Source organism: Scleropages formosus, chromosome 21 (genome assembly GCF_900964775.1).
Source record: "Scleropages formosus chromosome 21, fSclFor1.1, whole genome shotgun sequence".
Taxonomy (NCBI): Eukaryota; Metazoa; Chordata; class Actinopteri; order Osteoglossiformes; family Osteoglossidae; genus Scleropages; species Scleropages formosus.
In genome coordinates this window covers 19,768,734-19,782,254 of record NC_041826.1, presented here as the reverse complement: position 1 = coordinate 19,782,254, position 13,521 = coordinate 19,768,734, and the positions used below count along the sequence as shown (strand labels likewise).

At 42.6% G+C, this 13,521-nt stretch overlaps 1 protein-coding gene across 5 annotated transcripts in view; it reads left to right on the top strand.

Moving 5' to 3' along the window:
• The window catches only part of erc1b (ELKS/RAB6-interacting/CAST family member 1b), a 135,804-nt gene that overhangs the window by 67,979 nt on the left and 54,304 nt on the right, over positions 1-13,521 (top strand). For all 5 annotated transcript variants that reach the window (XM_018730054.2, XM_018730053.2, XM_018730052.2 and 2 more), the window contains one exon: positions 5,818-5,978. In XM_018730054.2, the coding sequence (XP_018585570.1) occupies positions 5,818-5,978 (161 nt within the window). The remainder of the gene's footprint in view (positions 1-5,817; positions 5,979-13,521) is intronic.

Genomic DNA, 13,521 nt, shown 5'->3' with positions numbered 1-13,521 from the left:
CATGATTTCAGTCCAGATCGATGCTGTTAATATCCCCATCGCTTTCCCCTATGCTCAGATGTTGCTCTCAAGGTTCTTCCAACCAAACCCGTAAAACAAACAGCAGTGATGTAGACTTGATCTTTTTCTGTATGCTTTAAACCAATGGGGGAAAAAGCCCTCCACTCAATTTTTCCATTCATTCAGTCACTTTCCTTCCCCTGCTGAGGTTGAGTGGAATGACATTACATCCTTCTTTATCTTAATCTCTGTTCCTCAATTGTGGCCACTCCTCGTGATATTCTCACCACCATTTTCAGTGTCGCATTTGCTTTCTCAAATTCCAAGGCTTTGCTTCCAATTCTCATTGCTACAGTTTGTACAAAAAGTTACGGCAGCATTTTTCCTGCTTCATTTTGCTGTGTTTTGAGTTTGGTTTCACGTAATTTCTCTTCTCTATTTCTTCTGTCACTTCTCTGCTACTCACTGCCTGTCTGAAGTGCTTACATGAACCAATGCATGACTACAACCACGCAGCCTTTAAGTGGCTCAAGGTATGAAACAATTAATCCTCCTTCCTGTTGCATAATGAGTGGTTATGGATTATTTTTTTCACCCTGAACACTTTCCCCATTTTTCCTTGCTTGCCATTCTATCTTGGTATGTCTTGTGGGGCGGTTGCCGCATTTCAGTGACGTGGTTGATTGTTGTGGAAGGTATTACTTTTGTGTTCTCCCCTTCTGTGTGTTCCAACACCATTTCAGACCTCTTTTGGACAAGGTTGCAGATGGGGCTTCAGTCATTTGAATACAATTTACAGCTGGATACTTTGACTAAATAATTCACGTCAAGTCAAAATCCTATGCGACTTAGACTTAATGCCTTGGTGCCTGGTTCTCTTGCTTGATAAGAATGTTTGGAAACAGTTCTGTGAACTCAAGAACACAGCTGAATGTGGACATCAGTCACAGAAAACTAGCTTTGTAATGCTGTTTTTTGTCAGCCCTTCCTGAACTGAGTTTTCACACTCAGTTGGGAAAGGAACATGGCTGTGCTTTCCAATGTAAATCACATGGCTCTAGGCTCGTACACCCAGAAGACAAGCACAGACCAGGGTCCAGCCTGTTGAACTTGGCCTTCAGTTACCTTTTAAGAGTGAATTTGATGTTTTGATTGGGGATAAAATCCAGTCCAGTGCCCCATTACTAAAGAATAAAAAAATTGGTTTCAGTGAATTGAGCACAATAAAGCATCTTCATGAGACAGGATTGAGAACCTCGCTTCTTGACCCGCTTGTGCTCCATGAGGAAATGGTTTGCTTTGTTTCAAGGTCAGATAGAAGCAGTAGAGTTCAGTTGTATACTTATTTCAAGAAATGCCACCATTTGGCTCTTGTGTGTGCACTTAGGAATACTCCAGGTCTGAATCGCATAAGTAAACTGCTAGCAGAAGGTTAGTGGTGTCTGATGCTAACTGGCTACATGTGTTTCCCTCAGCCATTGAATGCCAGTGTCCTTTGAGAGCACTGATCTTCTGTGTTTGGTAGAGTTTAAAGCACTATTATATGTTCAGCTCTCTCTGTATTGCATCACCATTGTTAGAAGTTCGATACTTTTTGACATAGTGCTTCAACCTTTGTTTTTAGTGTATTTTTATCTTCCACACGGTGCTGGCAATAATTGACACAGCTGAAGCAGTCATGTATTTTGTGTCAAATGTTCATGTAGCCTCTTTGTATTTGTTATTGGGCACCAAGTTCCTCTTTCATTCCTCTGGTATACGACTCCATATAATGCTGAGCTCCCAAGACACGTGTAGTTCGGCACACAGGAAATGAGTGGGGGGCCTCACAAGCCCACACCGCAAGACTCGCCATCCCTTAGGGGATCCCTGGCTGTCATGTGTTGGCTCGTATGTGTTGTAATTCTAAGCAGCTTTTTATGAAGTGAGAAACATCTGAAGTTTATTTTGAACCAAAGGAAAAGGCTGCATGTGGCTTTACTTTTTTTTTTTTTTTGAATGAGGTTGTTGAAATGTATATGAAGTAGCCAAGGACGATTTGCCAACCTTTGGGATGTCTCTCTGAAGAAGAAATGGTAGTGACTAAGAATGGTTTGCCATGCAGACATTTTTTTTCCCTAGCTTAAAAGTTGTCTTCTGGGGGTCAGGTTTCTTGGTAAGCACTTCCTGATCTATCTGCAGATGTGAGTTTTGGGAAATTCTAGGGCAGAGCAGACTTGGCAGAGATTAGGGCAGATGGAGAGACAAGTTTGAGTGTTAAACTTCATGTACAGTATAGATGAGCTCTGTTACGATGTCATCCTGCTAACCTTCTTCTCCTGACCTCAGTGCCTGCCTTCCATTGGAGGGCTTGTCACAATGCAGAACCCTGCTTCCAGAAAGTTTTAGACTCTGGCTTAGTCACTGAAGATAAGCATAGTAGCATTACATCTTGATACAGATTGCTGCATGGATGCACACTTGCACACGCTATGGCATGGGTGTGAAGGATGCCCGAGTAAGGTTTCTTGTCCCCAGCACTGTAACACCCACCATCTGTGCACACAGAGCTTTGCACATGCTTGATGGTCTGTTACTGTCCTGCTTTGTCGGGTTCAAACAGGTATTCCTTCCCTACTCACCCTCTTAAACACAGCTGCAGAAGCATGGCATGTTTCCTAGGTATGCCACCTTTGATAAAATGTAATTTTTATTTCAGGTGAGACTTTGTGCAGGAGATTAGAAAGGGATGTATCTAGGTGTGTATGTGCAAACAGCTTGGATTAAGCTCGGAATCACGACTCGTGGGAAGCAAGAGCAGGGTGCAGCCAGGAGTGTCAGCAGTGAGCTTATGACCATGGCAACATTTGGCCCCAGTGTCGTCCAAGACACACCCAGCGGCACCTGTGAATCCTAGATCCGGCAGTACTGTGTTCAGACCCACTCTGTATTTGTCAGCATCGGCTAAGCACACAGGGGTTAGTCGAAGCTGGGGCAGAACCTGGCTGCTCTCGACACAGCTTACTGGTGAGTTAGAGGGGTTTTCGCACAGTTTGTCTGCTGTCCCTGTGATTTGTGAGGGCAGGGGGGTGCTCTCATTAATAGTCAAACTCTCAGTGGCAAAGTTGTCCAGGTTCGTGAGGTAGACACTGGAAGGCATTGGTCTGTCTTACGTTCTCTTTACTGGATTGGGTTGGGTTGAAGGTTACAGTCATTGTTTCACTTTATACTACATGATCTCTCAGTGGTTTTCTGGCTTAGAAATAGTTTTGCCCCTTTCTTCTTTTATGAAGTCTGTTCTCTGTGGTGTTTTAATAATAGCCATTTGTCTGCATCCAGGCCTTATGTGTGTGATGTTAGGCTGTGATTTACACAATGTGCTCCTCAGCTCCAGTATGAATACCGCATGTCTTCTTGAGAGAAATCACAAGGTTGTCTGATGTTGGAATGCTGACTGTTTTTTGTCAGGGCCAGATTTGTGTGTGTGTGTGTGTGTGTGTGTGTGTGTGTGCGCGCATACATTTCATATGTATTTGGTCAGAGAAGGAACAGTGTTGCTTCCTTTTTGTTTCCTGGGTCCAGCAGTCCTTGAGATATCAGTATGATGAAACAAAGGGGACCGTAGTGGGGTGAGGTGATTGTGATTTGGATCGACTGTATGGTTCAGAGAGGAATCTCATTTGTGCTGGTTGTCCCTGAACACTTGCAGTCAGTGCAGCACTGTCAATCATGCTGCTCAAACCATCTCCCTCATCACTGTGATTTCCAGCTACCAGCAGTGTATGAGAGGCCAGTCTGCCCCAGGATGAAAACTTACCCCTGGGATATCAGACTCCCTTCAGCTCCAACTAGGGAGTCTTCGATGAAATTTGCTGCTGGGCCGTCTGTTTAATGAGGAAGCAGCGTATGCTTAGTTTAGGAATGTGTCTTAGAGCTCTTGCTTTTCAGCTTTTTCCAGTGTCTTTTACTGTAAAATAGAATGTCTTCCCACAGACAACCAATTTGCATAACTGTTTTTTGTTTGTCCAAAAAAAGTGGAGGAAATCTTTCAAAGGCTTCCCTTAGGATGTTTTTTTTAGTTACTGTAATGGATTTGTAAAGGAATGGCAGAAGGAAGTCAGATGAGAAACTGAGTAACAAGACAGGAAGACAACTAGCTATAAATTTGCTGGGAGAGTTTGATTGCGTATGGTGTACTGCTCCAAATCGGGAACAAGCACAGTACATTAGCTGGGTGAGTTATGGGCATGAGTAGGGTCTCATCGGACACACTCCCAGCTGTCTCTGCGGGCTCTATCAGTAGAGGGCAGCATCTACACTGTGGTGTGTCACCTACAGACATGGCCGTGCTACATGCATACAGGTGGAGGTAGGTGTGTCTGGGCAGTGCCACTGGCTGGACAGATGCCATTGGTCTGTGTGTTGTCTCCAGTGTTAATTCCAAAGCCATTGCTGCTCTTTGGTCATCATGAGTAACTATGGCAGAAAGTCCACTGGATCCATAGAGACAAGGACCGTTGCACAGTGAATGTTTGCAGTGTGTGAGAAGGATCCGCCTCCTCCTCTTACCCCCAGGTGTGTTTGCTAGCGGTGACGGGCTCCGTGATTTGTGTGCTTAATGAGAAGTGAGTTTCTGCCATAGGTTTGAGCCTTTAACCAATTCTGTCCCTGTCAAGAGTTCCCTGCTAGACCTATGTAAATGCTGGTATACATTTTAACAGTTTAAGATGTGTCCTGTGAGTCATTGATTCTGGAAATATCATTTACGTAACTTAATCCTTTGTCGTTGGTCATCTTATTGGTGTTTGCATGTTATGAAACATTGGAAAGTGGTGGAGGTATATGCAAGCATAAAGGCAAGACAGTTTGGGACTCGGTGCTAGCACTGGCTAAAGGCGGACTTGTAGGTAGATGCGCTAGTTTTCTGTTGAAATTGACATTTTTATCGTTTCCTCAGATGTATTACCCTTCCATTTTATGGATCTTTGCTGAAATATAGAATTCTGGCATGGATGAGACAGGTGGCTAGTCCTGTAGTTACTGTAGTTTTACTTTATCCAGAAAAGAAATATTTTCCTGTTGTACTCTGACTAGGAATATACTTACTGTATAACAGTATGGCCACATAATACAGCCTGTATCCTGTTTTATGGCACTATTGGCATTTGGGTAAAGATGGCTAGCCCACATCCATCATTCAACTCAGACAAATCATGACAGTTAATCAAAATGTACTTACAGGTTGATTGTGGGTATTGTATAATTCAAGAGTTTATTGAGTTTCTTGCAATGAGTTATTTTTTTTTTTTTTTTTTTTTAGCTCGCTTTCCAAGTGGGGCACCAAACATTGATGCATTTGCAAGGTTGTATAGTAACCCCTTTCTCCATGGCCCCTTCCAACAAACATGCTACCCACACGTCCTCAAGGAGCTCTGTAAGACACCACTAATTCCTGGTTCTCTCCTCTCCCCTCCTTTTTTTTTTTTTTTTTTTTTTTTTTTTTTTTGTGTGTGTGTGTGTGTGTGTGTGTTCCCTTGTGGGTGCTTTCCTCTGTGTCCCTGGTCCTCTACTTAATCCTTTCCCTCAATCTCTCTCTTGCTGACCTTCTTTTCCACTGTCTCCCAATGGTGTGTGTGTGTGTGTGTGCGTGCTGCTTTCCTTCCATTTCTTTGTCCACCTTTCACTGTTTCTCACTTTGTGTCTCTGCGTGTCCTCTGTGTGTGTGTGTGTGTGTGTGTGTGTGTGTGTGTGTGTGTATTGTGACTGTGTTCCTGTGTGGTGGGTAATGTATGTGTCGACGGGTGCGTGTGTGTGTGTGTTGCACATCACCTGGGGCAGATGGAGGAGCTGCTGGCAGCCATGGAAAAGGTGAAGCAGGAGCTGGAGTCCATGAAGGCCAAGCTGTCATCCACCCAGCAGTCCCTGGCTGAGAAGGAGGCCCACCTGACCACACTGCGTGCAGAGCGCAGGAAGCACCTGGAAGAGGTGCTGGAGATGAAGTAAGATCTGATTGCTGCCTTCCCTCCTGCCTTCTGTTTCTGCAGCCTGGCAGTGTGTTTTGTGATGTTTGCTCTATAGCCTTAATCCTGGCCATGGTAGGTGTCCAGCTCTTCCGTTTAGCTTTCATGCTGGATGTGACTATATGTTTTTTGCCTGTTGCTTTCTGGATGTTAAATAGCCAGTGTAGTGTAAAAATGAATGATTTAGCTGTGCTTTTTACTTAAAATTTTTATTAATGTTTTTTTTTTTTTTTTATTATATATAAATGGGTTTAAAGGTGTTTTGACACATTTATTCCTGTGGTCCCAGGCATTTTACTCTGTAATTAGTGCTGCCAACTTTTGATATTTCCTTGATTAAATGGAGAGATCCAATTACAGGCTGTGCTTTTAATTCGTAATGGCCCTCTCCAGAGGCAGGCGCTGTGCAAACAGCCGGCAGCTGAGAAAGGTTGGCCCGGCTGAGATATCAATCAGCCACTACGACCCACCAAATTATTCATGTTTGGTTTTGCGCAGGCACGTCTCACTGGTTTATTTGAATAGGCTGGGTTTTTTGGATGGGGGATTTAAGGTTAAGACCATCTAAAAATAAACACTGAAAGCTGGCTAATAGAGTTGTAGCTGTAGAATTCCATCCTCACAGGTCTATAAAGATATGGGTTCGGTATGATATTAACATTTTTGGCGTTATTTGTACAGTGTGTTGGTTATCTTTGAATGAATGGGAGTCATGATCCCTGCAAGGCATATTTTTGTATTTTTACACTTTCACTCAGATAGGTTCCAGTCCAGTGAAGATCTTCCCAGTTTTGGTCCAGAGGTTGTCTGGATTCGAATACATTTGAACAAATGTCCACACTGCTTATTTTCACACCAACTAGATGCCAGGAGGCCTGATAACTAAAAGCAATCCCCTCTTCCCACCTCCTGTTTTCTTCAGTGCCTGCAGTGTAACTTCTGGGAAGAAGAGTAGTTTGACATGATTCATCCATAGTGGTGTAGACATATCTCTGCCTTGTGAGACGGGAAACCTGTGGACGGTTACATCTCTCCACCTGATTCAAGAATGATGCCACTGCCATGCTGTGCCCCTCTCTGTAGTTCGTTCACCAAAGATACTGGTCTGCTGGCGTATTGCCACCGAAGTTATTCATTACCAAGAACCAACCGCAGAATACATTTATTAACTACAAAAAAAGCATGTATGTGAAAGCCAAAATAGCCGCATGTGTAGGTACTGCTGTTTAATAAAAGTTCATGAAGTTTATATAAGGGCTATAAAACATTAAGGCAAATATTTAAAAATCACACACTCTATGCTGGTTCCTGTTCAAAGGGACATTAGTGGGTTGTATAATTCTCTCTTTATACCAGCCTCTGTTTGCCTGTACCACAGTGGAGAGTTTAATTCATCCCCCTCCTTGCTGCCTTTTGGGTTTCAGCGCATTGGAGCTGGTTGTTTTCTCGTGGTGATCTTTGCAAGGCCTTTCTCAGGAGGCCAGAACTTGACAAGCTGGCTTCCTGCTGTCCAAGTTTTGTAGCACTAGGTCATCCCTTCCCCTTGAAGGTGACTTACTGGTTAGCAGGTAATAGTTTGTCTCCCACTGCTTTCCCAGGGAAATAGAATAGTGTAGGTAGAGGCAACTTGCTGGAAATGAGCTTGGAGTCATCTTATTGCTATAATGTCTTTGAATTAATGCTGCATGCGGACACTTGTAAAAATCAACCCCTTAATATGAAGGAAGAAAAATAAGAGCTCAGCATGAAATTTGGGTCCAAATGCAGCTGTAAAGCCCCTATGTTTGAACACTTGAACAGGGAGCGCTGTGTTCCTTTACTGTCCCTGTGAAAACCACATGCTTTAAAAATAAAACCTTCTCCAAAACGACAGGGCAAGAGGGAAAATACAGCCACAAATGTTTCTGGAACAAACTGTGGGTAAGACAGGGTGGCTCTGGTGGTCTTGCTGCAATGGTAGTCCTCTTTTCGTGGACTTGTGACAAGCCCAACGTGGTCAGTGGTCTGTGTGTGTGGTGGTCCAGGGACTGCTGCTTGTTACAAGACAATTTACCTGAACACTTGTTAAAGCCGAACAGAAGTGGTAAGATTGCAAAGAAGCGTAGGCCCTTGAGCTGGAGACTTGACCGCATCCAATAAAGGCATCTGAAACACAGGCTTCTCCTCATATTTAGCACTGACTGCCTGTTTCCCGCTACCTACACATTCACTGGTATGTCTACAATGTAGGCTTAGTTTGACTATGGTGTGTAGTCCATTTTGCCTACTACTACTTTGCACTCTACACAACCCAGGTGTCAATGGGCAAAATAAAATGCTTGCAGCAGAGTTCTCTTCATTCAGTTGCACCTGCAGTTGTGCGGGTGTCCGTATGAGCAGTGAGAGGGGAAAACAGCCCATTGTGTGTTCTCTGGGCGTCCTTGCAACAGCAAGTTGAAGCCATGTCTCCACCATGATGTACATGCCAGTTTATGAATGTGGCACTGAGCTGGTCCCCAACTTCTAGAAATCTGAACATTTCAACCACTGTTTTTATCCCGTACTTGTGGATAACAGGCTAAGTTCAAGATTATGTATTGAACAGGATCGTTTGTGAGTGTAGGATGAGATTTGGAGGTGAGTTTGTCAACATTCTGTCTTCCACTCAATGTGCACAGCTCCATAGGAAAAATTTGTCGCTGCTACTGTAACTGAGACAGCTCAGGTAGACTATCTCAGTGAAGAAATTCTTCCAGAGAACTAAACATACGTACATTAGATGGCCAAGTTTGATGTTTCTCATCCTTCTGCACCGTAATTAAGGCGCAGGCAGATTGAATTGGGCTGGAAAGTTCTCGTGTGACACATTTGCATGGTCCTTGTCTTTGTTAGTTTTGTCCTTCATAATATGCCAGTCTAAATCAATAAATGGTTCTGTCCTTTGGCAACCTTGATTATTTCTGTCTTCCTGAGATTTCTAAGGGTCTTTGGTATGGTCATAGGTCATAATTTTTCATGTCACACCAGTGGCTGCTTCTGGTTTCTCTTTGGTGCATTGAGAGTCACATGTGCATGTGACTATTCTCTTTCGGCATGCCGCTGTTATCATAAATCACAAAATTAAGCTTTTCATGTTTTTCTCTGTATGCATGTGTGAATTTGTCCATTCTCAGAGTGCCTATTGATTTCCATTACAGGAAATATGTAGGTGACAGGTTAGCTGCAAATTGCCATTTCTGTCACCCTGGTTTACCTTAGGATGGGTTATCTGGAGACTGCTTACCAGGGCTCACAATTTGACTTGATAAGACATGGTCCTGAACTCTGAACAAGGGAGTAGTGTGACTCCAAAGGCAGTTTGAAATGCCTTCCTGCATCTCACTCACCTCTTAGGCAGCAGACAGAAAATCTGTTTGTAGGTTATAATCGATGTATAATCTGTTCAGTAGAGCTGTTGTAGGAGGAGCTCTGTGTCTAAGCTGTTGATCGGAATAATCCTTGTAGAGCCATATTCACTAACGAAATGTCAAAAACCCATCAATCAACACAAAACAGCATTGAACGCTGAACTTCCTTTGGAGGCTTTTCCGTTTAAACACCATGCTTTTATGGTTACCTTAATATTGCAGACTGAAGTCTGTCTCAGACTGTATGGACTTGTTTGTTCTGGTTGGAAATGGGTAACAGTTTTGCATCTTTGGAAAGAAGAATATTAATCAGCTGTCACTGTGACAGTGTTGTTCTCTTTCTGAAGGATGCTGGTATGTATAGTAATGCCTTCATTAATTGTTCAAAAATGTTTGCCTTGCTTTATGTGATGTTATTCAAGGGAGATCCTGACCACATATTTAAGTACAGGAGGCTGAAATTTTTGTTAGTCATCCAAGCAAAATTTACAGATGCATGTAATGTCTGTAAATGTCTGCTTTGTTCAGCTCTAACAGCCAGTGGCCTGTTTGAATTGCAGTATTTCCAGGATAATAATGGAAACTCTGTTGGCTGTGTTGGATACTGCACATCTGGTCAGTACATACATATCAGTCCTTATTATGAAGTTGCCTTTCTACAAAATCCTCCTTTGATTGGACTGCATGCCTCTTACATTTTCCATTAACTTTGAGCAGATGGTTAACTGATTCATGGCATTCTCCTTGTTTTGTGTAAGGGGAGCTTGATGCCTGGTCCCTGTAGCCTCCTGGGTGAGCGGTGTAGCATGCTAACCATGGAACAAAAAACAGTCCCATAAGTCAGATAAAAGCTCAGGCTGTAGCCTTATAAAGGGATCCAGCAGAAATATTGTTGTCATTCAGGGTCATCGTCATTTGATGGTTGGGGTGCCTGACAACCATGCTGAAGTCTTTACTGTATAGGGCAACCATGAGGTGAAAGATGGGGTAGAACATACACTTGCATGCGTGCACATATCTGAAACTGTCTTGCATGCATCAGTACCAATAGCTAAGTACCAATGAAGAAATCACCATACTAATGCTCATATGTCCACTTTTTGCTTCTAGTGTTATACTGTATGATGTTCTCTAGTATTAGTATTCTTATTCCATTTTTACTATTTTCTTTTAATACCACCACTATGTTTTCTTGGATTTTAGGTCATTTTGGGATTAGCTGGGATATGTCTTATATCCTGCTACATGTTTTCAGCTTTTACATGTCAAGCCACTCTTCCCTCCTCTGTAAATCACATCCACAAGGTGATGGCAAAGGAACATTGTCCTCTTCTGCAGCATTGTGGTGTGTGCATGGTCATTGCAGTGCCTTGAGCACGGAAGACACTCCTCAAATGTGATTCCCAGTAGTACCTTTTTTCCCCACCCACTGGCCTTGGGCTCCCTTGTCTTGGACTTCATGGGAACATCCAAGGTCCAAGGGGAAGTCTATATTTCTTATCAATGGCAGGAGGAGTTTGGTATTTCTAGTTTTCACAAAGAGGAATTACCATAGTGCGCCAGTCCAGTGACTCCTGTCTGCAGATGAGTTACCTTCTACACTTCTAAACCCTTGGATTTATTTTCTTTCTTTTATGTAACCTTCCCTACTCCCTCACCACCTGCCCAAACATTCTGAACTGGTCTTGTTGCCACGTTTATTTCTTGGTGTTTTATCTTCCTTGTAAGTTTCATATCCATTTAAAGTGGGATTCTTACTGTGGAAAAAATACACATACAGTATAACCCTGCTTAGCAGTACAACAGTAGCTGTCTGCCCTCAGTTTTAGATCTGTGGTCTTGTTCTACCTTTTGTTCTGGTCTGCTGTTGAAGTTAGACCTGTTTGTTTTCCTATTCTTTGCCAGCTCGTTGCCAGAACTGCTCTTTCACTTAGGGTCCCGATTATCTTTGATGAAGGAACCTTCTTGCACAAGCTAGTTGAAAGGGGTGCCACATTATGGTTACTCTGTTGTTGTCACCTGAAGGAAGTTCAATAATTTAAATCTAAATTCACTCACCTACATACTTCGCTTGATCAGTCATTCTCTCAGTACAATGTTTTTTTTTTTATTAAAAAAAAAATCCAATTTCTGTTCACTTTTAACGCACCTGATTCCTGATACGCTTGGACGTTTGGGTTGGCACCGCAGACTAGAGATGTTTGGACTCTATCTCTGCAGGATCCAGCGGAGAGTCAGACCAGTTAGACATTCGGAAACTAGAGCACTGAGGGGTGCTGGGAGGTAAAAGGGAAAATGACATGCTTAGTACAGTTATTTGATAAAATCAAAGAGGAGAAACTATGCCTGTTTCTGAGGGAAGGTGAAGCTAGGCCAAACAGAACATATAATGGAGAGAAGCCAGCAGGCCTCAGCACTCACCTCATGGATTTATGTTATGAACTTAAATCTTTTCTTATTACTGTTTTCTTCTTTCTGTGGTCTGAGCCTTTGGATACATTGGCTGTTGAAGCTATGTCTTTATTTAATATGTTCACCCTGAAGTTGACACCTTAAAGGCCAATGAGGCTGCTGCCCCTGGGCATGTCCAAAGCATCTTGAGTTGTCGGTTGGAGCCAGGCAACAAGCATGTTTACCGAAACAGGGAGTTATACAAACTGCAGACAGTACATAGTCAACTCTTAAGTTGTCAACATGTCCCACAAAAAGCAATAATACATGTGAGAGAGGATTTTACATTCCTAAATGTTCCCACCACATTCTGACTTTCAGCCTTAAGGCTGTAGAGAAGATGAACACAGTCTCAGATGATATGACAGATGAGTTGACATCATATTACCTTCAGGATCACTTACTATACTCAGCCTAAATAACTGGAACAGAACTATTCAAAAAATATTTATTTACAATACACTTAAAAGAGTAATTGCTCTAGGCACATTATATAGTAGCACCGGATAAACGTTTAAACAAAGTCTCCTTTGCCTTGCCTTACTTCAGAAAAACTTAACAGCCTTGCATAAACTATTAACCTGCTTCTTTTTTTTTTTTTTTGTTTTTTTTTAAATAAGCAAGGGGTCATTAACTTAGGTATCGAATGTTTTATTTTTTGGAAATATATTGGGAAATATTTAGTTCTGGACAGCCAATTTGATACAGAGAGTATTCCTTTCCTTTATTGGTGTTAACAGTAGACCCAGCTTCATGCAACCCCTTGTTCTTGATATGAGTACAGCAGGAATAAATCTTTCAGCATTCTCGCTTTAGCAGTCCCTCAAGGTGCCTTTTATTGGTTTCCTCTGATTTAAGATTCAAGGATCATTTCCCTCCTGTCACACAGGGAATGCATCAGTGGCAGAGCAAACTGAAGGCCTTCATGACCTCACCCGCATAACTGGAAAGGGTCTGTTCTCGAGATGCTTCAGCTGTAGCCAGCATCAAGTACAGTGGTTTATGTAATGTCCTTGTCACCAGCCCAGGTGTTCCCATCCTTCTGCCTTTTGCTGTTAAACCCTCTTAGCTGTGTACCTGGCCTTTGCATTCATGTCCCTGCCTCTGGCATTCTTTAACTTTCTGTGTGTGTGTGTGTGTGTGTGTGTGTGTGTGTGTGTGTGTGTGTGTGTGTGTGTGTCCTAGTCAGACTATTGAAGATGCATCCTGAAGAAGATTGCTTGCGTCTTGCAATTTTTCCTGGAGCAAGAACATATGAGCAAGCATCACATGTGCAGAAGATGTGATTATTTTGTTCTGCAGTCCAGTTTCAGAGACCTATGCAAAGGTGTGCCTTGGACACATAGACCATGTTGTGGTTAAACCAAGGATTCTACACTGATGTATTCAGTTTCTTTTTGAATATGGTGCAGCATTTGATTTTCATACGTTTACTCTATATTTTTATCGCAGTAGGTGGTTGCTCTTGAGAATGGTTTGAAGTTTTTGTTTAGCCCATCGGGGTGGTTGATGGCCTGGATATTTCAATCAAACAGAGCAGGACAAGCAAGCACAGAAGTGCATTTGACTGCTTGTCAGTTCCCCCTTCATCAGTGTTATCCTCTGTGGTGTGGAAATGTATTCATTTTAAAGAAAAAACAATTCTTTTGGGGCTTTGAAATGTGTAACATGTAGTTCAATGGAAA